Source organism: Megalobrama amblycephala, linkage group LG13, assembly GCF_018812025.1.
Source record: "Megalobrama amblycephala isolate DHTTF-2021 linkage group LG13, ASM1881202v1, whole genome shotgun sequence".
Classification (NCBI taxonomy): Eukaryota; Metazoa; Chordata; class Actinopteri; order Cypriniformes; family Xenocyprididae; genus Megalobrama; species Megalobrama amblycephala.
The window spans coordinates 28073311-28099134 of NC_063056.1; the positions used below are offsets into that span (position 1 = coordinate 28073311).

Sequence of the window (25824 nt, forward strand, 5' to 3'; positions counted from 1 at the left end):
TTGAGGGTGAGTAATTTTTTTAAATTTAATTTTTGGTGAACTATCCCTTTAAATATAGTAATAATACTAATTATGAATATAATAATAAATATGGAAATATTTAAATATATAATATTAATATAAATAATTATTTTTTACACGTTTATATATTAGTTAATACATTATATACATAAAATAAAAAAGAATAATAACTTAAATAACAACAAAGGAATAATAATAAAACAAAAAAAATATAATAAGAAAACAATAATAACTTTAAGTAAAATAATAATTAAAATATTGACTCCCCCTTTCCCCACCCCCGTCTCTTCCTCCTGTATTTTTTCTGATTCTCTCTTTCTGCTCACATCCCCTCCATCCCAATTTATGGGGTTTGATGTCTTCAAATAAGGCTTGATAAAAAGGTCTGAGCAAAGCAAAGGGAGCAGCCTGTAGCTATTACCTTTGTCTGGTTCTCTTTGCAGATTCACCCAGTGCCTCAGGAAGGACCTCTTGCTTTAATGAGGATCATGGGCAACAAAGTAGTACAGACAGAACAGTTCTGCCTCCTCCCATTACAGCAGAACAAGAGACCAGGTCCAAATCTACACGTCTGTGGGTTCACATGTGATCTTTGTTCTTTGTAATGTAAGATTAATCATTGAGGAACAGATGTGACAATATTCAATGGACAGATTAAATAGATCATTTGTTACACAATCAACATTTCCTGTAAACTAGCAAAACTATGTGTTATAGACTACTAAATACAGAAATTATAAGAATTTATCACCTTATTGCTTCTGACTGGCACCAGATGGGCTTTGTAGATTAACCTGGGCACCTTACTGTGACTAAAAGGATCAAAATAATAAATGTGCAACAATAATTAAACATTTTATCGCAAGAAAACTTTGTGTGCACCATAGGCCTATTTTGTCAGTGATGAGCTCCGTAGTTTCCTGTCCACAGCAACAAAAACAATGTGATGTTAAATTTTTAGTTATTTTTAATGAGTCGGTGAAAAAAGATTCAAACAGCCTCATTAGTTAGCGATGCGGCTTGCATCAGATTCACTCTGCCAGTGAAACATCAGAGCCTTTAATGAGTTCGCTGCTGAGTTGACTCCCTGAACTGTGAGTCATTTTTAAACATTACTACAATTAGGTTTGAGAGATTTAAATGCGTTTCTATACTGAATGTTCTTATGACAATGTGAAACCTGAAAAGATTGCCTAGAAAGACCCCTCCCCCCACCCCTCCAAAAAATAGCTGCAATTCTCTGTATTTGACCTGTCTCCTCTGTTGATGTGAGAGATGAAGAGATGCTATTGAAGTGTCTGTAGTGCTGTGTGTCAGACTGAGGGTCCGTCTGAAAGGTACAACAGTGTCATGATGGACTAATCAGCAGGCACAGCCACTAGAGCGGCCTGTTTGTTTCTCTGTGAAATACACATTTTGCTAATTGTTTATAGTCATTAATCAAATTTGTTGCACTGCTGATATCAGAGGGAAGAGGAGGATGTGCATGTGTTATAGTCAGGAAAGATCTCTCTCACTCTTTCACTGTTTTACAAAAAAAAAAAGGACAAATGCAACAATCAATCAGATCAATGAGCAAACATAATTATTTAATAATTATCTTTAACTGTAAATGTGAAAGCATCAAATTCTTACCCCAGACTGTGTGGTAATGCTGAAGGTTTTATTGAATTTTGATGGTCAGGATGATATTTCAGTATCAACATTGAAGAAAATCACCATTAAGTCACATTAAATTTATTTTATACCTAGTTCAGTCATGGGAACACTGAAGGGCTAATGGTGATTGGTCCTTTACATGCAATCTGCAAGCAATCACATCATTACTGCATAGCACAAGCTGAACGGCCTCTGCTGATCCTCAACATTTAAATAGTCTGGTTCAGTGTTTGCTGTAAGCTTGTCCTGCCGCACGTTATCAAAGTTCCTCTGAAGTCCTCCACCTCCCCAGCTCCACCTGCCTAGATCTGCTACGGGAAAGTGCATGATTCATGGGTTCACAGAGATCGCCCCCCAGCAGTGAACCACTAAAATTTCGAAACAGTTATGACTTAACAAAGCCTTGTTTACTGAAATCACATGACTTTGGCAGTTTTATATGCTCTCCGAACCACTGATTAAAAACAAGACATTTGTAAAGGTTTCGAAGCTTCATGCAGCAATGTTTCGAAAGTGCTGATCACTAGTCTGTGTATCTATTAGCATTAGCAAGTCCATACTTGCTTTGCAACAGCAACTATTTTGAGAGTTGTCATGATTGAGAACTAACATTTGCAAACATTGCAAAGTTCTATAATTTGAGTTGCATTTTGAACTCTCTGGGTTATCAAAAAAAAAGTCATTAGTGCATGATTATTTGATGTATAAATAATATTTGAATATACTCACCTGTAACCTGCGTCTAATGAGTTTGCTAAAGAACAAACTCCCAACTTGCTAGAAGAAACCTCAGCAAGCGCAAACCTGGCTATACCTTTTTTACCATGCCAATAAAGCCACTTGAATCTAACACAGAGGAGCTTAGTGGACTCCCACATCACTTGAATCTGATGTTCTTAGTAAAATACTCAAAATTTACCTTATTCTTGTCTGAGACTTGGTCTTTCTCTGACTCAGTCACGTAAGCTGGGCTCATGTTTGAAGTGAGTATATTTTGAGCTTTGAGTGGTTCTCTGTTTCAAACCAGACATCACACAGTCCTGCCCTGAGGAAAACTAACAAAGCAACTGCCAAGACAACAGACTTTTCAGATACACACGCAAACATTCACACACATAAAAACAAACAATACAATCATTACACACATAAACCTTTGCACTCAAAAAGAGGTCAAGAAAGAGGAGAAACGGATACTACCAGTGGTTTCATTTGAGCACTGTGGGGAACTCATGCGTAAATGTTAAACGCAAGTTTTTAAAGTGTTTTTTAAACGTGTTTTTAAAGTGTTTTTTAGATATACCTACAAAGTGTTAACATTAATTTTGATGTTTATTTATGTGGTGTGATCCAATGCAGATACAACCCTAATTCCAGAACTGTAGGTTCTGTAGGTTTTTTCTTTGAATAAAATGAAAACTAAAAGACTTTCAAATCACATGAGCCAATATTTTATTCACAATAGAACATAGATAATATAACAAATGTTTAAACTGAGAAATTTTACACTTTTATCCACTAAACAAACTCATTTCAAATTTGATGCCTGCTACAGGTCTCAAAAATGTTGGCACGGGAGCAACAAATGGCTGCAAGAAATTTTGAAAAGATTCAGCTGGGAGAACATCTAGCATCTAATTAAGTTAATTGATATCAGGTCTGTAACATTATTAGCTATAAAAGGGATGTCTTAGAGAGTCTCTCTGAAGTAAAGATGGACAGAGCTGTGAAAGAGTGCATAAAATGATTGTGGCTTTCTCAAAGGCTTTGCAAATCTCATCATCTACAGTGCATAACATGATCAAAAGATTCAGAGAAACTGGAGAAATCTCTGTGTGTAAGGGACAAATACGAAGACCTTTATTGGATGTCTTCGGGCCCTCACACGACACTGCATCGGCATGATTGTGTCAATGACATCACAAAATGGGCCCAGGAATACTTCCAGAAACCACTGTCGGTAAACACAATCCGCCGTGCCATCTGCAGGTGCCAACTAAAGCCCTATCATGCAAAAAGGAAGCCATATGTGAACATGGTCCAGAAGCCCCGTTGTGTCCTGTGGGCCAACGCTCATTTAAATTGGACAAAGTGGAAAAATGTTCTATGGTCAGACGAGTCCAAATTTGACATTGTTGTTGGAAATCATGGACTGAATTGGCCTGCGGCCTGCCTGCAGTCCAGATCTTTCACCTAAAGAAAAAAAATACATCAAAGATGACCATGAACTCTTCAGCAGCTGGGAACCTATATCAGGCAAGAATGGGACCAAATTTCAAGACCAACTCCAGAAACTCATAACCTCAACGTCTTCATACTGTTTTGAAGAATGCTACACCATGGTAAACATGCCCCCATCCCAACTATTTTGAGACCTGTAGCAGGCATCAAATTTGAAATGAGCTCATTTTGTGCATAAAATTGTAAAATGTCTCAGTTTAAACATTTGTTATGTTATCTATGTTCTATTGTGAATAAAATATTGGCTCATATGATTTGAAGGTTTTTTAGTTTTCATTTTATTCAAATTTAAAAAACGTGCCAACATTTCTGGAATTCTAGTTGTAATTGAGTGCCTCATTAATTGATTTCACAGTGCAAAAAAACATTTTCTTAACTTTTTTTTGTTTTGTTTTCCAGTATAAAAATCTAGTATCTAGCATAAAATAAAATAATAAATATTAAAATAAAAAAAATACAAATATACAATTTAGAATATATACAAATACTCCCTTAAATATATTACGAATTTACTTTATCTTAAAATAACATACTTAGCATCAGAGAATATCATGACTTTCACTTCTCACTGACAAATTTTTTAAGCATATAATTATTCAATTTAATATTTCATGATTAAAACAAATTTTAAAAAATCCAATTCCACTGAAGATTGTCTATTGAACAGAGATTAAACTAAAAATGATACTGAAACGAAGAGCAGGAAGTCTCAGCAAATAAACAGCCTTTTTTTTTTTTTTTTTTAAGTAATGGACAGGAACATATAAAGTTTAGAGTGTAGGTATCAGCATCTTTTAATCGGCCTCTGATACTCCAGCCTTTGGTGCGGTGTTATTTTCCATTTACTGATGGTTTGATATGTGTGGCATTATCTTCCATAAGACCTTGAGCAGAGACTATAAATATCACTAACTGACCTCTTGTGCATTTGGCTGTGCGCTTTTGTTTTTATTTGTGTGTGAATTCCATAGAGTCCAAAAGAAGCAGCGATCCTGCTAAAAGCCACTTGATTAATCTGAACCTCGATTGCCCCCCCGGGTGCAGTATGACCAGGAGCATCTGTCCCGTGCTCAACATAGCATATTCCAAATTCAGATCCCTGTTTATCTTTCAACAAACGCTATAATAATTTCTTAAGTCCCTTACAAGAGAATGAGATGCTTTCAAGTAAAACCTGAGTCATCTGGCTCGTGTCTCATCTCTGTTTCGTTCCCGCTGTGTTCCTGTTATGATGGAAGGGCAAGGTCACATAGACCTGCCGATTCAGAGAGCAGGTCACAACTACTCTATTTACACAACAGTCACAACACTCTGATGCTTGTGCATGTGAGCGTGCATGTATGTTCAGATTGTCCTTATTTGTCTGTGTTGGTGTGTCCGTGAATTTTTGTGTATGCACAGCTGTGAGTGTGTGTTTACTTAGCTATACTTCATGGACAAATTTGTCCCCAGAAGTTAGGTAAATATGACAAAAACTCCCTTTGGGGATGTCCTTGTTTGAAAAATTCATAAATAATTTTTTTTTTCTTTTAGGAGTATAGGGTTAGGGTTTGTCTGTAGTAATTAGATTTAGCTATATTAAATCTATGGTGTATCCAAATTTAGATAGCAAGTAAATGTGTGTGTAAAGTAGGTCTGTATATGCTACTGCATGAATCTCACAGGATTTTATCTGGTGTGATTATGTTTCTAATCATACATCATGCCTGCAGGCACTTGTCTATGTATGCTTCACAGATACGTGTTTATGAACGTTCCCCATATGTGTCTGTTTGCTTGTGTGTGTGTATATGTATATACTGTGTGTGTATCCCAATGAGGAACATGCCCGTCCTGGTTTCCTGCTGCAGGCCTGGCTGCATTGATTGGAGCAGAAAGTGCTGATCCGGCAGAGCAGCTCGAAGTACGACTCGCCCTGACCCACTGAAGCTGAAAACATGCACAGAAGACAGACCAACATTTACAACACTTTACTTACTCCAGCATCCTTCTCTCTCTCTCTCTCTTGCTCTACTGCATTGCACTGCAATGCACATTTGAGCAGTGTTGCTTTAACCTCATCAGCAAACTACACTACACCAAACCTAATTGAACTAGTATTGAACAGAACTGAATAAATATGAACAAAACTGAACTTTATCAAACTACTTTGAAGAAAATTAATTCAACTATACCAAAGCAGAACTGAATTCATCCTAACCTAAATTAACTGAATTATGATTATCTCTTGATTATTCTTACTTAAGAACTTAAACATGCCAAATTACTTAACAGAAATAAACAGGTCAGAACTGAACTGAACTATATTAAAGTCTAGAACAGAAAAACCTCGAAATGAGTACTGACAGAACAGAACAGAACAGAACAGACCTGAACTATTCCAGACTATTGAACCAAACTGAATTCAACTGAACAGAACAGAATTCATTTGAATAAAATAAGAAAGAACTGAATTTAACTATTTTTATAAACCAAAACAGAAATGAATTCAACCAAAAGAGAACTGATCTGAATAAAATAGTTTATTAAAATATCTGAACAGAGCAAAACTGAAGCGAACACCAAAATTCATAATCTGGATTAAGCAGGTCTGAACTAAACTGAATGAAACTGAAGTAAACAAAGTTCAGAGCAGAAAAACCGAACTGAAATGGATAACACTTTATTTTACAGTCCTGTTCCCCATGCACATACTATGTACTTATTATAGTAATTACAATAACTGGGCAATAACTAAGTACTACCCCCTAAACCTAAACTTAAGTTACCTTATATCACCCAGTATTTTCTTAGGTAAGTACACATGTCCTGTAAAATAAAGTGCAACCCTGAAATGAATACTGAAACAATCTTAAAATGAGCTAAACTGAACTAAATCGAGCTAATCTGATTTAAACAGAGCAGAACTTAAATAAATAATATGAATAGAACAGAATAACTGAACTGGGCTGTGTTTCCCAAAAGCATCGGAAGCCTAAGTAGATCGTAGAAACCATTAGCACCAATGGTCTCTACGTTCTACTTATACAATGCTTTTGTGAAACTCAGCCCTGAATAAGTCAGCTGAACTTATACAGAACTGTCTAACTAAACTGAATTGATTTAAAGTGAAATAAACCAAATGAACCGGACCAGCAGCATTTCTCAAAAGAATCATACACTAAGTAAATCGTGGAAACCATGGTGCCAGTGTAAATCGAACTGAACATACTGCTATCAAGGGAAGGCAACCATACAGTAAGTACTGGGAGACAGGAGAAAGAAATGCTGAATTTTCAAATGAGATGTAGAGCACTGAGCAGCAGTAATCAGGAGGCAGCATTGCGTTTAGCAGCACACTGTCTTCTAGAGTTAAGGGGCCTCATTTATTAAATGTTGTGTAGAAACTGTCCTACATTTGATTTTACGATCATTTCTCAAATGTGCGTACATGTGATTCAGAGAACGAACGTATATGCACAAAAAACGATGTGAAATTTATAAATCGCAAATGATCTTGAAATTGTGTGCACCTGAATGGTTTCAGATCTCCATCTTGTAAACACTGCCTAATTAATGTCATTAACATATAAAAGAGCATCAGTCAGAGTCCAAATCCTTTACTTGAGAATGACGAGCGACAAGAATCGCTTAGATTTCCAAATACCTGCAGTACTCCGACTCTCTGCCACAAGGAAAAGTGCGTACGTCTGCTTAGACCCAGACATGGCGCTAAGCACTTTTCCACGTTAAAAGTGGAACGTTAGCGTGGATTTTAGCGTACGCACGTTTTAAGATCAAATCTGTTCATATACAAGTTTTATAAATTAGGTCCTAGGTCTCAGTTTAGGTCTTCACAGTCTCTTATTGCCTAACTCAAAAAAGGGAAATGGAACAGATCAGCTTCAAATAATTCCAGCAATGTCCCCCCTCTCTCTCTCTCTCTCTCTCTCTCTCTCATACTGCATGTCTGTAAAGAAGGGTGTAATTTATAACCTCTCTCTCAGCTCTTCGTCTTGAGGTTATTGTGCTATATTTAATGCCTGTGTAATGATGAAGGCAGGTAGTCTAATCTTGGGTGAGAAAATGCCCTGGAGAGAGTGAGGGAAAGAAGGAGAGAAAGAGATGGAGAGACAAAAAGGCAAAGAGGGATGAGGAAGAGAGGGTCTGTAAGGAAAATAGATTGCATGAAGTTCATTCCTGTCTAATACAAAGTGTGAAATATATGTTAAAGAATATAATCACATTATAATATGGTGTGTCGTTACAAAACATTAAGAATAGAAACTACCAGTGTTGAGGAACCTACTTTGAAACTGTATGGCTTGCAAAGTAATTGATGATACCATTTTATTCTGCAATTATAGTATTTATCTGGCAATAAATTAAATTGAATTTTACAATAAATATTATACAAGTTTTACAATAAATATTGAAACTAATAAAATTATAAAATACACCAATTTGTGATTTTAAAATCTCAGTTTTCAACAATTACAAAGGCTGTTGGCACAATGTAGAAGGCTACAATACCCATAATACAATGCGTTGTGGCTTTATTATTCTCAGAGGGAGATACAAGCAGCAAATCAACACTGACTGATGTTCAGATTCAATTCAGCTACATTGCTCAGTGTTCCCACAAGACTTTACCTCCAGTATTGTATTGTCACTGTTGAAATATGTATTATACTCTGTTCCTGGAACAGTTTGGATGCTCTGCTTAATCTACAGTCTAAAGCTCAGCTTAGTCTAAAGCTTAGTCTGTTATTGGGTAGGCTGATCCTACATCAGTGAGGAATAAGTATCATGTAACATGAGCAGAGCTCTCCTTGAGGACAGTCAGAGTGTTCAGTCTATACAGGATGGGTCCAAATCCCACTGCTGAGGGAGAGAGTGGAAAAAAGACTTGTATATGTGAGATAAAGGAACAGATCACCCAAAAAGGAAAATTTCATCATTTACCCTCATGGCGTTCCTAACCTGTGAGTTGTTATTTTTATTCAACTCAACAAAAACGAAGAATCTCTGCAGCTGTTCATGGTGACCACATCTGTAAATCTTCAAAAAGGCACAATAAAAGTAGTACATACAACTTGTGCACTATAATACTAGTCTTCTGAAGCTATGAAATAGATTTATTTGACAAACAACAGACTGAAATATAAGTTTAATTTGACATTATTCTCTCAGCTGCAGCTCAAATATGGCACTTAATGTCCAGGTTTGACATCTTGGTCAAAGGTGTTTAATGTTAATAATAATGTCAAAACTGGAGCAGCATGTCATTTTTGTAGTCTATGACTTTTCTATTACATTTCTGAGTATTTGTGGAGATGATTATCACTAAAATTTCCCTCTGTAAAACTTCTTGGTTTCAAAACACTTCAAATATTGTCCATATAGGCTATACAAAAATGTGCTATTTATGTACTTTTTCAAAGGTTTACAGATGTATTTATAATGAAATGCTGAAATGAAAAGAGCTGCATGAAGAGCTGCAAAATTAAAAACTAACAGGATACAAGTTTAGAATGACAAGGGGGTGAGACATTTTTGGGTGAAATGTTCCTGTAAGTGGGGAAAAACAGAGAAAAGAAGAAAGTGAAAGAGAGAAAGAATAAGAGAGAGAAGCAAGAAATAAAAAGAGTTAGAGATGAGAGATCGAAGAGCCAAACAATAGAGCCACAGGCGTGGAGACACCAAAGCGTCCAAATCCCATTGACTGTTCCATTCAGATGCCCGGTGCTCACTCTCTCTCTCCCACACACACACACACACACACACACACACACACAAAGACACAAGCGTTATCTCTTAGAGGACACACGCTGTAAGTTTATACTCACACGCTAAGTGTCTCAAAACAGCCTCTGGCTACCACTAACATGTGGATTTAGTCAAATTTCTGTCAACAGCCAAATCTTGATCCTTTTCACTCACAGGCAATTTGTGAGATAGCCTGCGTTTCATAATGGGAATGATAAAGAAAAGCCATGGAGAAGTGTTCAAATGGAGTTTGAACACCTGAGGATGTTTATAGGAAGGTTTAGCTGGTGGTATCAGCAAAACTTACCTGATGAATCTGGCTGAACTGGCTTGTTAAATAAGTGAAAGAGGACCTTTTATGTTTTTTTTTTTTTGTTTTTTTTTTTTACAGATTTTAACTTTATTGTGTAATGTTGCTGTCTGAGCATGAAAAAGTGTGCAAAGCTACAAAGCACACTATACAGTATATTCAGTTTCTGAACCACCTGAAATGCCTCAACTGTAGTCTTGAGTTTTCTTCCGGGAACGTACACATCACAATGTTCCTCATTTCATATAATATACGGCATAATATACACTGTAAAAAATGACCGTGATTTTAACAGTAAAAGACTGTAAAAAAGCTGCGGTGAAAAACTGTCAATTGGTTTACAGAAAGTTTCCGTACTATATACGGTGAATAACTGTAATAGATCTAACAGTACATTTTATGTAAATTTACGGTAAAATACCGTTAAATTCACAGTTTTTAGAAGTGAAAAATAACAATTAATTGTAAAATTGACAGTGAAAAACCGTAAATTGACATTCCCACAATTCCCTGCGTGACACTTTACATTTGATATATTTTCGTTGAAGTAAATGTTTCTTCTTAGTTTTTCTTATTTTTTTTCTAATCAGTTATGTACATTAGGGTTTTATGTTACATCTAATGTTGTTAAATTAATGTTTATTGCATTTTTAAAATTTCATGCATGTTACCATGATGGTGTTTAGTGTGTGTGTGTGAATGACACTGTGTGCACCTTCTATATGCTAGTGTTGTCCTTCTCAGCTTGTGGAAAATCTGCTTGTGATGAACTTTGATTCATCATGTGACTCTTATCACCACTGTGTTTGGTGACTGTCAGTGTATTATAAAGGTACAAAACAGATATTAGTACTTCATTAGGTTGGTAAATTAACATTATATCAGTTAATGAAATACGCTATTTTACCGTAAATTTAACAGATTTTTTTTTTACGTTGCTACTGTATTTTTTTACAGTAAAGTTCTGGCAACCACAGCTGCCGTTTTTTTACCGTAAATTTTACTGGGATTTTTTTTACAGTGTAGGTAAACAGATTTGGCTTGCTGTTCATGGTTGAGGGACATCATCGGAAGATGGTAAGCTAAGACGCTGCTTATATACACCTTGGAACATGATTGACTGGATTAGATGAACAAGCTCCTCCCAGACTTATCATGAACATCATTAAAAAAATTTGCAAAAAAGGTAGCAAGGCCTGGTTGAGTTGCTTTAATAGTGTGTTGAAACTCGCAGTAATGGGCGTGACATTTCCGAAAGACGCTCGAAGCGGTTGACTAATCACAACACACTGGTCCAGCCGACCATTCAGAGCACACTGCGCTTTTTTGAAAGAGGGGCTTTATAGAGACAGGAGCTAAACAGAGTATTACTGGCAGACTGGCGAGAGAGGTGCTGTAAAATATGTAAAAAAAAATAATAATAATAATAATAATGTGGTTTTAAAGGGATAGTTCACCCAAAAATGGAAATTTGATGTTTATCTGCTTACCCCCAGAGCATCCAAGATGTAGGTGTCTTTGTTTCTTCAGTAGAACACAAATGATGATTTTTAACTCCAACCGCTGCCGTCTGTCAGTCAAATAATGCAAGTCAGCGGGAACTTGGACTATAAGAGTAAATAAAACATGACAGACAAATCCAAATTAAACCCTGCGGCTCGTGACGACACATTGATATCCTTAGGCACGAAACGATCGGTTTGTGCGAGAAACCGAACAGTATTTATATCATTTTTTACCTCTAATACACCATGTCCAACTGCATTCATCACTCGATTCGTCAGGTCTGATCGCGCTCTGACAACGGCAGTGATGTCTCGCGCATATACTTCAATGAGAGCGAGACATCACTGCCGTTGTCAGAGCGCGATCAGACCAAACGAATCGAGTGATGAATGCCGTTGGACATAGTGGTGTTTTATTTACTCTTATAGTCCAAGTTCCCGCTGACTTGCATTATACCACCTACAGATGGCAGCGGTTGCAGTTAAAAATCATCATTTGTGTTCTACTGAAGAAACAAAGACACCTACATCTTGGATGCTCTGGGGGTAAGCAGATAAACATCAAATTTTCGTTTTTGGGTGAATTATCCCTTTAAACATTCATGAACAAAAACCTATAGACCCCAAAAACAAAATCAAGACACTGTCAAATAATGCGGGCTCTTTAAGAAATTCTGGGAACTACCCTGCTAAAAAATCCAACTTAAGCTGGTTTCTAGTTCATCCAAGCCAAACTTTGCCTGGTGCCACTTGGTAGATGGCAAACAACTGTCCACCAGCTTGTCATATAGTATCACCTTAAGGTAGTCAAGCTGTTCAGCCATCTAATGATGAGCTTGGACCAGCTAATGACCAGTTTAGGGGAACGAGAAAGCTGTCATGTTCTACAACACAGCTTCCTCAGTCAATCTGAATTTAACAAGTGTTTAATTTAGATTTTTAATTACTTGAAATTTGATCAAATGGTGCCTAAACATGTATTTTCAAACTTAATCTTAGGCTTCACCTTGACAAAACTAAAAGGTTAAACATTTAACCTCATGCTGTTTGTGTCTAAGGTGTGGTATTTTTGCTACCATTTTTTGTCCAAAGGAAAAGTAAAAAATGTAATAAATATTTAAATATGTTAATTAAACAAATCAGCTAATGATAGTTTTGGAGCGGCTAATTACCATTTTAAACCAGCTAGAATCCAGCTGCCATATTCCAAAACACAGCCACCAGTTTAAGTTTCAGTTGGTTTAACTCAGTGTACATTCATCTGTTGAATGAATACAACAAGTGGTTAGATCATTTTATTTTAATTACTTTAATTATATTTTTTAATCAATAGAATTCTGGTCGAACAGTGTTTAATTATATATTTTCAGGCTGAATCTCAGCCCTCAAACCTGCACGAATAATCAGAGTGGACACGGCAGACAGTCACAGCACTTCACAATGTTCTCAGTCCCATACGCTGGAATGTGCTCTATTTAAAACGGCGAGAGTCAGTGTAAAAATGGACCTGCAGTGAGAGGAGATGCACGTTCCTGTAGCGGAGGAGAATAAATAGGTCTTAGTCATTCTAAAGCCTCGCTAATGCAGCATCTCTGCCTCTCGCAACCACTGACTCACGCACATCAAAGGCTGTTGTGGGGCATTGCTCCGCCTTCTCGCCTGCTGAATATGCATGATGTGTTAATTCCTCAGCCACGTTAAACGAAAGGTCGAAACAAAAGCATACGCCTGGCCTGTAGTGCAATACACTATAGGAAACACTACTAACCAAGTACTTAGACATGAGTTAAAAATGACTTACAACTTCACTTTGACGTGCTTGCGTTACCAGCTTGCATTACCGCAACAGGCACGGAGGACAAGGACAGACCACAAAGCTGCAATAATCAGAACATTATGGCTCTTCAGAAATGCTCCTTCAAGCCTAACATTAGACAACGATTGCACACAAGCACTTGGCTTATACACACTAATGGGCAGAAGCATCATCCGGGCACAATTAAGGAACTGAACCGTCCCTCTCATACAGATATTCAAAAGGAGCCATTAAAAATGTACTGACTGTTCAGGCTAGAACACGCTTTCTCAGCTGCATGTCATCCAAACTGGGTCAACTTCCCTCCCCTCCTCCCTCGTTTTCTCTCTCTCTCTTTCTCTCTCCCTCTCTTTCTTTCTCCATCCCTCCCACCGTTTCTCTCTCCATCCCACCCTTCCTCCTCCTAGAGTCCTGAAAGCGCTATTCTCTGCTTGGGAATATTTGCCGTGCAACAGAGCAAGAGCGTGCAACAAGAACTCTTACCGCTCTCAAAATAGACACCTCGTAGATACACAGGCCTCATTATGAATGACTGAAAGGCCTCATGAATTATTTGAATCTTCCACTGTCTGCCAGATAAATTGCACACTTGATTTCTATGTAAATAAGGATGGTTAAATCTTTCTAATATGGAAACTTTCAATGTCTGAAGCATCTAATGACCTCATCGGAGAGGAATTCGGGGTTAACTATGACAAATCCCAAAGGTTAAATGTGTAACTTCATGCTAATGTGAATTTCAGCTGTTTAAGCCTGAGGTGTGCTATTTTTACAACATTTTTGTCTCACTTTAATAAATGTTTAAGTATTTAAAAATATTTCATTATGTTAACCAATGAAAAACTATATATTTGAAAGTATATATATTTTTTAATAACGATGCCTTACACAATGCCTATTCTCATCAGAGGTGATACTCTCTCAAGTGGCTGCGCAACAGCTATAAAAATCCCCTCTCTCTCTCTGAGCGCCCGGCTGCTACTTGTAGCTACTGAAGTGTGTCTGAGCAAAGTTAGCCTGCAGACATTGCTTTTCAAGACCTCCACCTACACCAGCATGGACAACTACACAACGCCTGGGAAGAAAACCCTCTCTGCATGATGAGAGCATCAGAAGGAACAGCGTGCTTCATGTTACAGGTGTCATGGTTGCGCAGTTCGAAAGAAAGCACACATATGGATTAGAATGCTATTAAAAATACTAAAAAGACACAAGCTGCTTGGTTATAAACAGAACTCTAGAGAAAGGAGATCGCTGGACTGTGAAATATAGCTGAATAACAGAGGAAGTGACAGACAGCTGAGGTACTTTGAATCTATATACTGTGGAGGATACATATGTCATCTATAGTCCCTTGCTTTGAAGGAACTGGCATATCTGCAGGACATGCACTAGGCATTTTCAGAAGGGAAACATAGGGTATTTCATTCTGCACCACTGAAACATCAAAACCTCGACAAATTTGGTATTGTTGCATGAGGTAATATACTAAAGTTTTTAACCACAATGGTTTTTGATTATACAACACTAACCACTGCAGACCAATATGTAAGAAATACGGCTTCACATTTTGTGATAATGATCATCTGACTGAACTTTATCCCACTTATTATACAGCTACTCACCAAATAAATACATGGATATGAAATCCTGATGTGAGTTTATATAATTATTTTATAATCTAAGCATTATCTTAAAGCACTAATATAAAACAGTCAACTACAGCACACAAAACAACAAGATGAACACTGCAAAATTATTAACAGTAGCCTAATATTTATAGTCCTCTGAGGTCATTTTCACTATAATTGACAACTAGGGGTACATTTACACAAGAAAGATGTACTAAAAATGGAAAAGTACAGACAACAACATTGTTAAAAGGATCCCTGTTCACACAGATCCACTAAAAACGCTTGTCATGATGATGTCTCAAACACTACCTGCCTATAGACTGAAGGCGTAATATGCATGTGCATTATGTCATTGTTTTCTCAAATTCGTGCTTTTTTAATTTACACAGAAATGATAATGGTATCTTTTTCAAAAACTTGCACTTTGAAACCTGTTCTCAAATGTTTGCGTTTGCGTCAAATGTCAGGCCCCCAAATGCCGTTGTTGTGTAAATGAACGGACAAAACACATAAAAAGTTTTTTGTTTTTAGAATGAAACGAGTAGGTTGTGTCTTTTAGTAAAATCTTGCAGGAAAATAAAGGTCTATTATCAATAGTGTAGCGATATATGAAGCACTTTCACCGAAATTACAGATCACGCAGATTCCTATTGAAATGGCTGAATTTCCGATATAATCTCATGGCAATTCTTAAAAGGTTAGTTCACCCAAAACTGAAATTTCTGTCATTAAGTACTCACCTTCATGTCGTCCCAAACCTGTAAGACCTTCATTTGTCTTCGGAATACAAATTAAGATATTTTTGATGAAATCCGAGGGTTTCTGCTCCACTTATAGGCAGCAACGACATTGCACCTTTTGAGGTCCAGAAAGGTACTAAAGACATCGCTAAAACCGTTTGTTTTATTTTTGCGCACAATAAGTATTCTCTTCGTTTCTTAATATTACGCGTAATAATAACCACTGTGGTCACCTCGACAGTTTTAAAGAGGACTTTAGTACCTTTCTGGACCTCAAAAGGTGCAATGTCGTTGCTGCCTATGTGTAGATCAGATACCCTGTGGATCAGGAACACAAATTAAGATATTTTATCAAAAATATCTTAATTTGTGTTCCAAACGAAGGTCTTACGGGTTTGGGACGACATGAGGGTGAGTAATTAATGAGAGAAATGTCATTTTTGGGTGAACTAACCCCTTTACTACTTTATGTTTTGGCGAATTGGTGGCTAATTCATATTAATTTGCATGATCTCAATCATACATTTTCAGACAGCAGCAGCTCATTTGCATTTAAAGGGACACACACAAAAACGTCGCATTTTTGCTCACCCCCAAATAGGGTCAAATTTGACAAGTTATAATAAATGGTCTGGGGGATATTTTGAGCTGAAACAGACACATTCTGGGGACATCAGAGATTTATATTACATCTTGTGAAAAATATGTCCACTTTAATAACCCTGTGAGGAACAGACTGAAATTTTAGTTATTTGTGTGAACAAATTCACAGCTCTAAAATCTCATTCAAAAAGATATCTTTAAACTTGCGTATCACAGTCCCTCACAAGACACAAAAGAGCCAACTGCAATTTATATTGTTAAATCTGCCAAGGTTTATCAGGGAATAAACCTCAATAAAAAGATTATAAAGGGAATAACAAAACTTGGACTCTTCCTCACTCAAAGCTTATGCCTTCAGGAGGTCAATACTGTATATCAGAAGAATATATTGAACAAGGACTACTATGCAGATTTTGTCATTTTTTAGGCTCGAACATTCTGAAAAACTAATATACAAAAGGCATTTTGCTGGTGCTAGATGTATCGTTTTCTTATGAGCGTGTTGGCACGTACAAGAACTGGCCGGCTATTAGTTGTAGCACGTCAACAAACTCTTTTAATGAATAGCGCTCTCTGACCCATCTATGTGTTTTCAAATACAAGGCTTGCTTTAATAGCCTCTGATCTAATCTATCGGTTGACACCGGCACAATTTCAGCCATTGCTGATTGTAACCTCATGGATATTGATTCTGGCTTTCCAGAAGTAAAACAGTGATGTCACTAATAAGCAGTAACTTTGACTAAAGCCAGTCCAATAATCACCTCTGAAAATGTTTGTTCTGAGATCAAGCTCGGTCTGAGTTGTAAAAGTAAACCTGCTTGACTCGAGAGAGAGAGAGAGTTATGGGGTTTGTCAAAGAGCCGAGGACCTCGGAGTGCACACGGAGAATACAGCAGACGCAGGAATCACTCAGGGGATGCTGTGATCCTAAAGCAGAGAGACAGGGACGAAACAGCAAACAGATCAACGTGTGCGGCCCCTCGCACAGCTGTCTCCGGTTAAATAATGGCTCCTGCTGATCCCATCCTGCTAGCACAATTACCCAGAGCTCCGGAGACCAGAGCGTAGACGCTCAGAATGCTTGGATAATGATTCCCAGCAAATTGATGACACTGGTGGCCTCGTTTGCACAAGCTAGATTAACCTGAGCGGGAGAGTTTGGTGCTCCTCGCTGAACGAGAACTGAGCAGATACAGATGAAACTGCAGTAAAAGCAGCACTTCATAGTGCGTGTTTGTGGATTACATCCTAACACGCAGGCAGTTTATCAGCAAAAGTACAACTCAAGTGTAATGCATCCCTCACTTTAAGCGGCAAAACAAACACCTATTTATGTGGATCGCTAGCATCTACGTTGCGTACGCCGATCGGCACTGGTAAGGATGGGAAAGCATCATGCGTGTTTGCAGCTTCACCATGAAACCTGTTGATTTGGGTTAACAAATGCACACATTTTTCTCATCCAGCAAAGTTTGTGTGGCGAGAATGTCACCTTAAATGAAACTCAGCACCTGTGGAAATTGTTCCCCCTGGACTTCCATTATTGCCAATCCATTATTTCTATTCTATCAACTTTTGGTGCTACATTAAAAACAACCAATTGCTACTGCCAGAGTGGATATATTGAACCGTAAATAACCATAGCAGGTTTTCACCCGTCCCATCTCTTGGCCTGCGTTGCTTCGTCAGTGCGTGTGCATTGATTTTCATTCACCAAGATTAATTGGCCTCTTTAATAGACTAATTTCACAGAGGAACGGCAATAATCAGGGACAAATGAGCAACAGACTGTGTTTGTTTACTTTGCCTTTATTATGAAGTGCTTAAAATGCCTTGTGTCTTGTGCTTACATCATTTGAACATTGGCTCAAAAAGTCGCAGGACATTTTTCGTTTGTTTCTTGAACAGGTTTAGTGGACTCATCTACAGTAAAAAGGTTTTTCCTCTTCAAATGAGTATCTACATGAAGATCATCTCACAAACTGAGCTGTTATTCCTCTTTCAAGATATAAAAAAGGAAGATTGAGCTAGGTAACATCTACCTGAATCTAGGGTTTTTGTGCTACTTTTTAAGGATTTCTACAATGAAGTGCTTTCGAACTCAGGGACACTGATCTGAGCTGAGCTGGAAATGTAGTGCGAGTGCATTACAGAACGGCTATGCAGATGGTACACCTTCCTCTCACTCCAGTCCTTTGCTTGTCCTTGCGTGTCCCTTTGAGTTAACCTCAGAAAAACCATTACATGTTCCACACTTCTAAAGAATGGTTCTGAATTGCTTAGAGTGGAGTTACAGCACTTTGGGCCTACATCCTAAATCTACGTTTAAATTCGAGGCAGGCAGTGCATAAGCAGAGAGCAAAGGAAGATGGACTTATGGATTTAGTCTCACTAAACTCTACATTGGCATTTTCCCTGATGTGGTATTTTTAAATGTTTATTAAGAGTATTGGATCAAAATGTACCTGATTTAGAAAAAACTGCTATAGGTAATACTTTATTACTTTCAAAAAATACCATGCATTATGATTATTGCTTTTTATATTCTTAAGAGAACCCCTAGAAATATTGCCCCCTGATACTATCTCTACATTTTGGCAAAATTATAAGCTTTGTGGTATTGGCATAGATTTCTTTTCTTTTCTTTTTGCATGCATTAAGTAGGTATACAAAAGAAAAATAATAAAAAAAGAATTAAACAAAAAACATTTTTCAATTATTACCATGGATCTAAATGCTTTGGCATGTTAATAAGACTGGAATAACCCAAAAGGCAACGTTATTGAGAAAGAAAAAATGCAAAATGAATAATTAAAAAAAACAAAAAAAACAAAACACACACACTTTTCAGTGCATCATAGAGAATCATACATCCTAGATGAAGTAATTAAAACAAACAAATAATAAATATTTAAAAAATTAAATAAATAAATACCGGTTTACCTCGATTGTGAATACGTTTGGGCCACTTGCAGCAGTATGATAATATCCACTGACAATACAAAAGAGTTTTATTTTAATGAGGAACATGGTGTCACTCAAACCTTCATTGGACGCCAGTCATAGTCAAGTGTTGCGCAGCGTCGAGGTGAACTGTCTGAATGTCATTCGAGGACATGGTTGCTGAAGTGCATGCGAAGGTTCCATATTCCTTTAAGGTCAGCTTTGCAAAAGGAAAAAAAAAAAAATAGATAAAATTGTGCTATTATTGGGTTTCTTTTTGATTGTGACACATAACTGGGTAAAGATAGCGTAATCATCCTAACACGTGACGGGGGAGTGAGCGATTGCAGACCGGAAGTCACGCCTCGACGGACGCGAGCGGTGAGAACGCACCTTTAAAGCATGCCGACTCGTAGTGCTTGTTCAGGTAGGACTTGAGCGCGAAAGTTTTGTTGCATCGCTTGCATTTGAAATGCTTAAACGCGGAGTGGGTCTGCATGTGCGCCCGCAGGTTGGAGCGGTCGGCGAACGCTTTTCCACAGTGTGCACATCCAAAGGGCTTCTCGCCCGTGTGAGAGCGCATGTGGCCCTGCAGTAGCCAAGGTCTGCTGAACGCCTTCCCACATATGTCACACTTGTGCTTGAGGTCATGGGTAAGCAGGTGCATGGCCATGGCTGGCATGGACACGTACACTTTCCCACATGTCGGGCACTTTTTGGCCATCTTGCTGTCTAGGCTCCGGTGCGTCTGTTTGTGCCTGCTCAGGTTGGAAGACGTCGCGTAGGTTTTGCCACATTCGTTGCACGTGTGCCTCTGGAGGGTCCGTGAGCTGCTGATCACTTTCCGACGGGACCTGCCGTCCGTGATGAAGAACGCGTCCACGGCATAACCTTCGCTCACCGCGTTGTCGCCGTTGATGTACCCGGACGTGATCTCCGACTGCGGGCTGTCTGGCTGGTCCGAGTCAGGCGCCCCGTAGTCACTGTGGTTGCTGTCATAAATCGGTCCCGGAGAAGGTACTTTAGTGCCACCGTCACTTTCTCCATCGTAAACGGCCGGGGTGATGTAGTCACTGATGTAGCCTAGCGTGGAGAGAACAAGATCTTTTATTCAATTATTCATATTCACAAGGGAATCGACTGAGGACAATGGGGTTCGGCGATGCAACGGCCACTTTTCCGCTCAATTTATCTCCACCTTGGCAAAGGCGACCGGCAACCAGATTGTGCCAGTGCTCTTTGAGATACATTCAACCAATTCAGCATTTCTCTTTGAATAGAATTAGACTTAATGATGACTCACTACAGGAAATTTCAAATAGAATACGTGTCAGGTTGACTTCCCATTATTCCAGAGTTATTTCAGGACAAAGCCGTGGAGATGTGAAGGATACCACATTTACTGTGGACTGAGCACAGATAGCACTTTTTTACAGTGGGAGATTAATTACCCCTTTCTAAAGGCACCACCATTAGCACAGTGTGCAGTGTGCAGCTGCCCTAAGCGTTTCTTTGATTTGCAGAATAAACAAAACACCTAAGCTCATCTGGAAGTGACTGGGCTCCAAGTTGCTGAGAAGTTAAGCGTTTGTTACCAGCGGCAGATTTTCATATGGCATGCATCATGCGTGTGAATTTTACCATGCATTTGCAGTGCTGGAATCCCACTAATTATGTTTGCATTCCCATTATGGTTTCACATAAATCACAAGCGACGCCACAGAGGTGCTCAATCCTGTAACTGGATATCTACTTTCCTTCTTGCAGAGTTTCATTTAGACAGTAAATGAACCCCAAAACCTTGGTTACATCTAAAACCATGCTTGGATTAGGCTAAAGTGTGCTAAATAAACATTTCCACTTACCTTTGTCGTGTATCCGAAAGCTAAGATCGGTCCTGGACCTGCCGTACGCGCTCTCAAGTTCCGTGGATGAGAAATCATCTAGCTTCACCTTTTTCACCAAAAAAGACCTTGGCATGTTTAGAGCGCAGAGCTGAAAGCCTCTTCCAGCACGTTATCCTCTCTTTATCCACCGCACAATAGAAGAGTTGGTCCTGCAGGGCTGAAAGTCAAACACCTGAGCGGGTGGAAAGACGCGGAAGCTCCGTTGCTTCAGCAGTGTACGAGCCGTTCCGCACAGGCGAAATGCAACTTCAGCACTGGACAGCGCGCGCGACAGCAACAGCAGCAGCAGCAGCAGCAGATCCGCCTCCCTGAGCCCGAGTGTCAGAGTGCGCTCAGACCCAAATGGAAGCGCTCCAAAAATGGGCAGCTTTAAATGCGAGCACGTTTCCGGAGAAGCTGTTGTTGTTGTTGTTGCTGCTGCTGTTAAAGCGGGGAGAGAGAGAGAGAGAGGTGTCCGCTGCTGTCTCTGCTCGCGCGGTGTCGGTTTGATGTCTGAGCTCTGCTGATCAGCTGCTGGGATTTATACGCGCGCGATCAGGTGGGAGATGGAGATGGAAGTGCTTAATTTCATCCATCAGAAATCTCCCGGGAACAACATTGGACGAGAATGATTTATTGATGCTGTTATTCGTCTCTCAGTCTCATTTTTTTCCACGTTCACGGCGACCGCCATGTTTCTGAGGTATAAGAATATTCAGGTTTGAAAAAAATACACATTTCATAAACTAAACTGAATCAGACATGTATTTTAGATATATTTTGTGTTTATTTGAAAGAATGAAAACATTTTAAAGTCTTTCATTCCTTCTTTCTCGAACAGTATGGCATTAAGTCAATATGAAATAACAGTGACACCTCAAACTTGGTCTGTTCCTCGTTTCTCTTGGTCGTATTCAGCACCTCTACTCTATCCCAGCATCCCATCCCAGCAATATCAGAAGCCATTTATTTTATTCAAATGATATGTGCATTTGCTTTAGATATATTTTGTTCTTGTGCCATAAATGTACAAAATAGAAAACATATCCCAAATAAGTATAAAATAACACCAGAAGCAAATATCAAGTACTGAAATATTATAAAAGAATACAAATGATCAAGTGAACATCTGTCATTTCCCAGACATAAACTGTTTATGAATAATAAATTGTTTAATCAGTATTACATAAAATCCCATCTACTTATCCCTATAAGTAACTGCCTAAATTCTCTGATTTGTATTGATAGGGTTATAGGTTTATGAAAAAGGCAAATTTTATGATCCAAGCAAAGATTCTAGTTCTAAAAGATAATAGGATCTAATTTCAAAAGTTTATTAAAAGTATGAAAACATTTCACAGCTCTTTCTTTCTTAATATGACAATAGTATTTAACTTTAACTTTTGTTATCAACCCGACTGCTCTGAAGCTTGCCACCTATTTACAAATATTACGTCCCGATCAATATATTCCTTCCAGTTAGCAATATTAGTAGTCATTTATTTGATTCAAAAGGGCATTTGCTTTCATTTCAAACTAACTTAAATTGAAACAAAGTGCTGCCAAGTTCATTACACTTGAAAACTGAAAACACAACCAAGTAAATGACATTGTGCGTATATACTTTAAATGAGTGAAAACAAAGATGCTATTATGATGATATGAAATTTTTACACCATATGTTGTTCTTGTGCCACAGTGACAAAAAAGATAAAAAAAAATCCTAAAATTTGTCTGGAAAAACCATCAACAAAAACAACTATAATACAGAGGCCAGAGGATATTATGATGTACTGAGCCTAACCCTATAACCTTATGAGTTGGTATTAATTATTTGAGTAAGCTTTTCAGACATAAAGTACTCTCAAACATGCCCATTTTCTATACTGTTAACCAGTATTACCTAAAATCCCATCCATTCTGTGCTATCACTAACTAATCACCTGCCTAATCTCTCTGTGATTTTTAGCAGCAGTGCTATAGGCTGCGTAGGCTAGTTTACAGCTGGTGCTCGTGTGCAGTGGCAGGCAGGCAAGCACAGAGGAGCGCAAGATTCAGGCTTTGCAGCTGCTGCGGCCCCCTCCACGAGCAGATGGAGCCTAGTGGGAACAAGCCGGTGATTGGGGGGGAAGGAGCAGCAAAGGGGAACTCAAAATCACTAGAAGAGGGAGAAAGAGGGAAGAAGTTTGAGAGAAGAGTTTGGTTGTAGTGTTGATGGTATCAACACAAATTCAGTAATTTGGTTTGAAAGCAGTCTGTTCACCCCTAAAGTATCAGACGTGTCGTGTAGCCAAGTATGGTGTCCCATACTCGGAATTTGTGCTCTGCATTTCACCCATCCAAGTGCACACGCACACACACCGTGAACACACCCGGAGCAGTGGGCAGCCTTTTTTTTTGCTGCGGTGCCCAGGGAGCGATTAGGGGTTAGGTGTCTTGCTCAGTGGCACCTCAGTTGTAGGATGAGAGTGGAAGAGATCGCTGTTCACTCACTCCCCCACCTACATTTTCTGCCGGTACTAAGACTCGAACCTGCAACCTTCAGGCTACAAGTCTGACTCTCTGACTATTAGGCCACAACTGAACAGTTTAATTTGTACCAAGAGTGTCCCCTGGGTTTTCAGGTCAAATCATACCAAATATATGTAGTATACTGTATGTGTGGACTCATATTCAACATTTAAGTGACGATGAAATGCATGGACAGGACCATTTTGAAAGGAATTTGAAGATTTGCAACTCATTTGCAGCTCAAAACATTTTAACGGAAGCATTTATCCCAAGGCCATTTTCATTTTTATAATTTATTTCTATTCTAAAAGTATTGCCTTATAACATTATGCTTGCAGTTTAATGAAAGTGTTTATTTTATTATTCATACCACAACAAAACATGGCTTGACTCAAGGATTCAGATGGGAAAGAATTTTGTTCTAGCCCATAGGGTTCCATAGTTATGATCCAAAATGCATATTTCCTTCATATAGAGCCAACTAGTGTCGGACGGTTGTGTGACTGTGAGTCTGGGTAGCGGTGCACAATTGGGACAATCCTGCCAATTTTGGGGTCTCTATGATTTAAAGGTGCTAAAGAGGATCTTTTCGTCGACTGAGAAACCAAAGACTATTAGTGAGTTTTTGAAATGAGCGCATGCGTAAGAACAACCCCCCTCCTTCACAGCTAATTTCAAGGGAATGCCTCCCAAAACTCGTGCACGAGTATTGGAACACGAGCGTTTACCACCGGCATTCGCTGTGTCGTGTTAGTGGATTCATTATGTCGGACTCACCGCAGGTAACTCATAATCTGCAGTTGTTACTCCTGTCTCCTGACAAAAACACTGCATGCGGCGCCTGTGGAGTGTGGAAAGTTACTGGAGCACGCAGCCGTGCACGAACAGTTATTGACAAGCCAGAGGGCCAATCGTTTACGCGATGATCGCGTAAACGATTGGCTGATGTTTTTAAGGCCCTACCTCGTGCACAGATGATGTATATTAATATTATTCCTTTCAGTGCACCTAATAAATAGTCTTTTATCAGTTAGTAAAGACAGTTTCAAGTAATATTGCAAAAATGTATAAAACAAAACATCCTCTTTAGCACCTTTAAAGTCTTTGACGCTCATACACTTTTAGGAGGGGAGGAGAAAAAAGGAGGGGGAAGAAGAAGATCAGTACAAATACAATAGTGTTTGAGCATCTTCGCTGCTTGGACCCCTAATAAGTATGTTTGCACTCAAAAAATGCTGGGTTGTTTCAACCCATGTTTATGTCAAATATTGGTATAAACAACCAGCATTTTTAGAGTGTGATAATAACTTTATATGTATACTAACTACCTGTTTCATGACAAACAGCTACTATGCATAAAGCATCAGAGCTAAAATGAGAATGAGATTTGGCCTTTTTCAAAGGTTTGTAGATAATACTGATACACCAATATAAAAATTCTGGCAGGCATTGATAATTATGGTTAATAACATAAAATAATACTTATTTTTAACAATTTAAAATGTAATTTTATTATATATTTTAAATATTTACTAAAATAAATATTTATAAAATTATATACTAATTTTTGTCTAAGTAAAGTAATCATATAACAATAAAAATTGTAGGCATCATTACAGTATAAAGAAAAGTAAGGAAAATGTTAATAGTAATTTTTTTTTTAAATAAATACTTATTAAACATTTATTATTTTATAATATATTTTAAATATTTAATAAATGATTTTATCTGTACTAAAATTATAGAACATTTAGTTGAAATAAAGTAAAAATATTTTGAAATTTAACAGTGTAAAAAGATCAGCCTTAAGTGAGCGTTAGAAGGTGGCAAATGTAATAAATAGGGGGAATAAGCGTGCAATTAATATACTGAATAATATCTAACGATACAATATCTAAACAAATCTCCAATAGAAGCCAATAATGGTTACTGTACTGATATTTCATGCATATCTCTTGTAGACAACAATCTATACTCAAGCTACAACAACAGAGGTTTCAGTGCACAAATGAAGGGGACTGCTGGATATTATCCTTCAGCCTGCTGTCGCAATAATAACACTATATAGTGCTGAGTACAGTCCTCAACAGGCCAGAAATGCTGGTCTAGGAGTAAAACATACCTTGCCCTCTCTTTGAGTAAAACATACTTCATTGGCAAACTAGGGAAACAAATAGCAAAGATTCAAAGTTAGTGGGTGGCACTGC

At 38.1% G+C, this 25824-nt stretch overlaps 2 protein-coding genes across 3 annotated transcripts in view; one reads left to right on the top strand and one right to left on the bottom strand.

Moving 5' to 3' along the window:
- LOC125244035 overlaps positions 1-3080 on the top strand; it is a 53607-nt gene extending 50527 nt beyond the window's left edge. The window contains exon 4 of the transcript XR_007179211.1: positions 465-3080. The gene's annotated coding sequence lies outside the window, so the exon portion shown is untranslated. The remainder of the gene's footprint in view (positions 1-464) is intronic.
- A 14993-nt stretch (positions 3081-18073) lies between these two features.
- scrt1b (scratch family zinc finger 1b) overlaps positions 18074-25824 on the bottom strand; it is a 34372-nt gene continuing 26621 nt past the window's right edge. Inside the window, exons 4-5 of one of the 2 annotated variants that reach the window (XM_048153899.1) lie at positions 21086-23264; positions 18074-20303 (exon numbers count right to left, since the gene is read on the bottom strand). In XM_048153899.1, coding sequence (XP_048009856.1) covers positions 19579-20303; positions 21086-21200 — 840 coding nt within the window. In that variant the 5' untranslated portion in view covers positions 21201-23264 and the 3' untranslated portion in view covers positions 18074-19578. The remainder of the gene's footprint in view (positions 20304-21085; positions 23265-25824) is intronic. The other variant, XM_048153900.1, reaches the window with a different exon arrangement.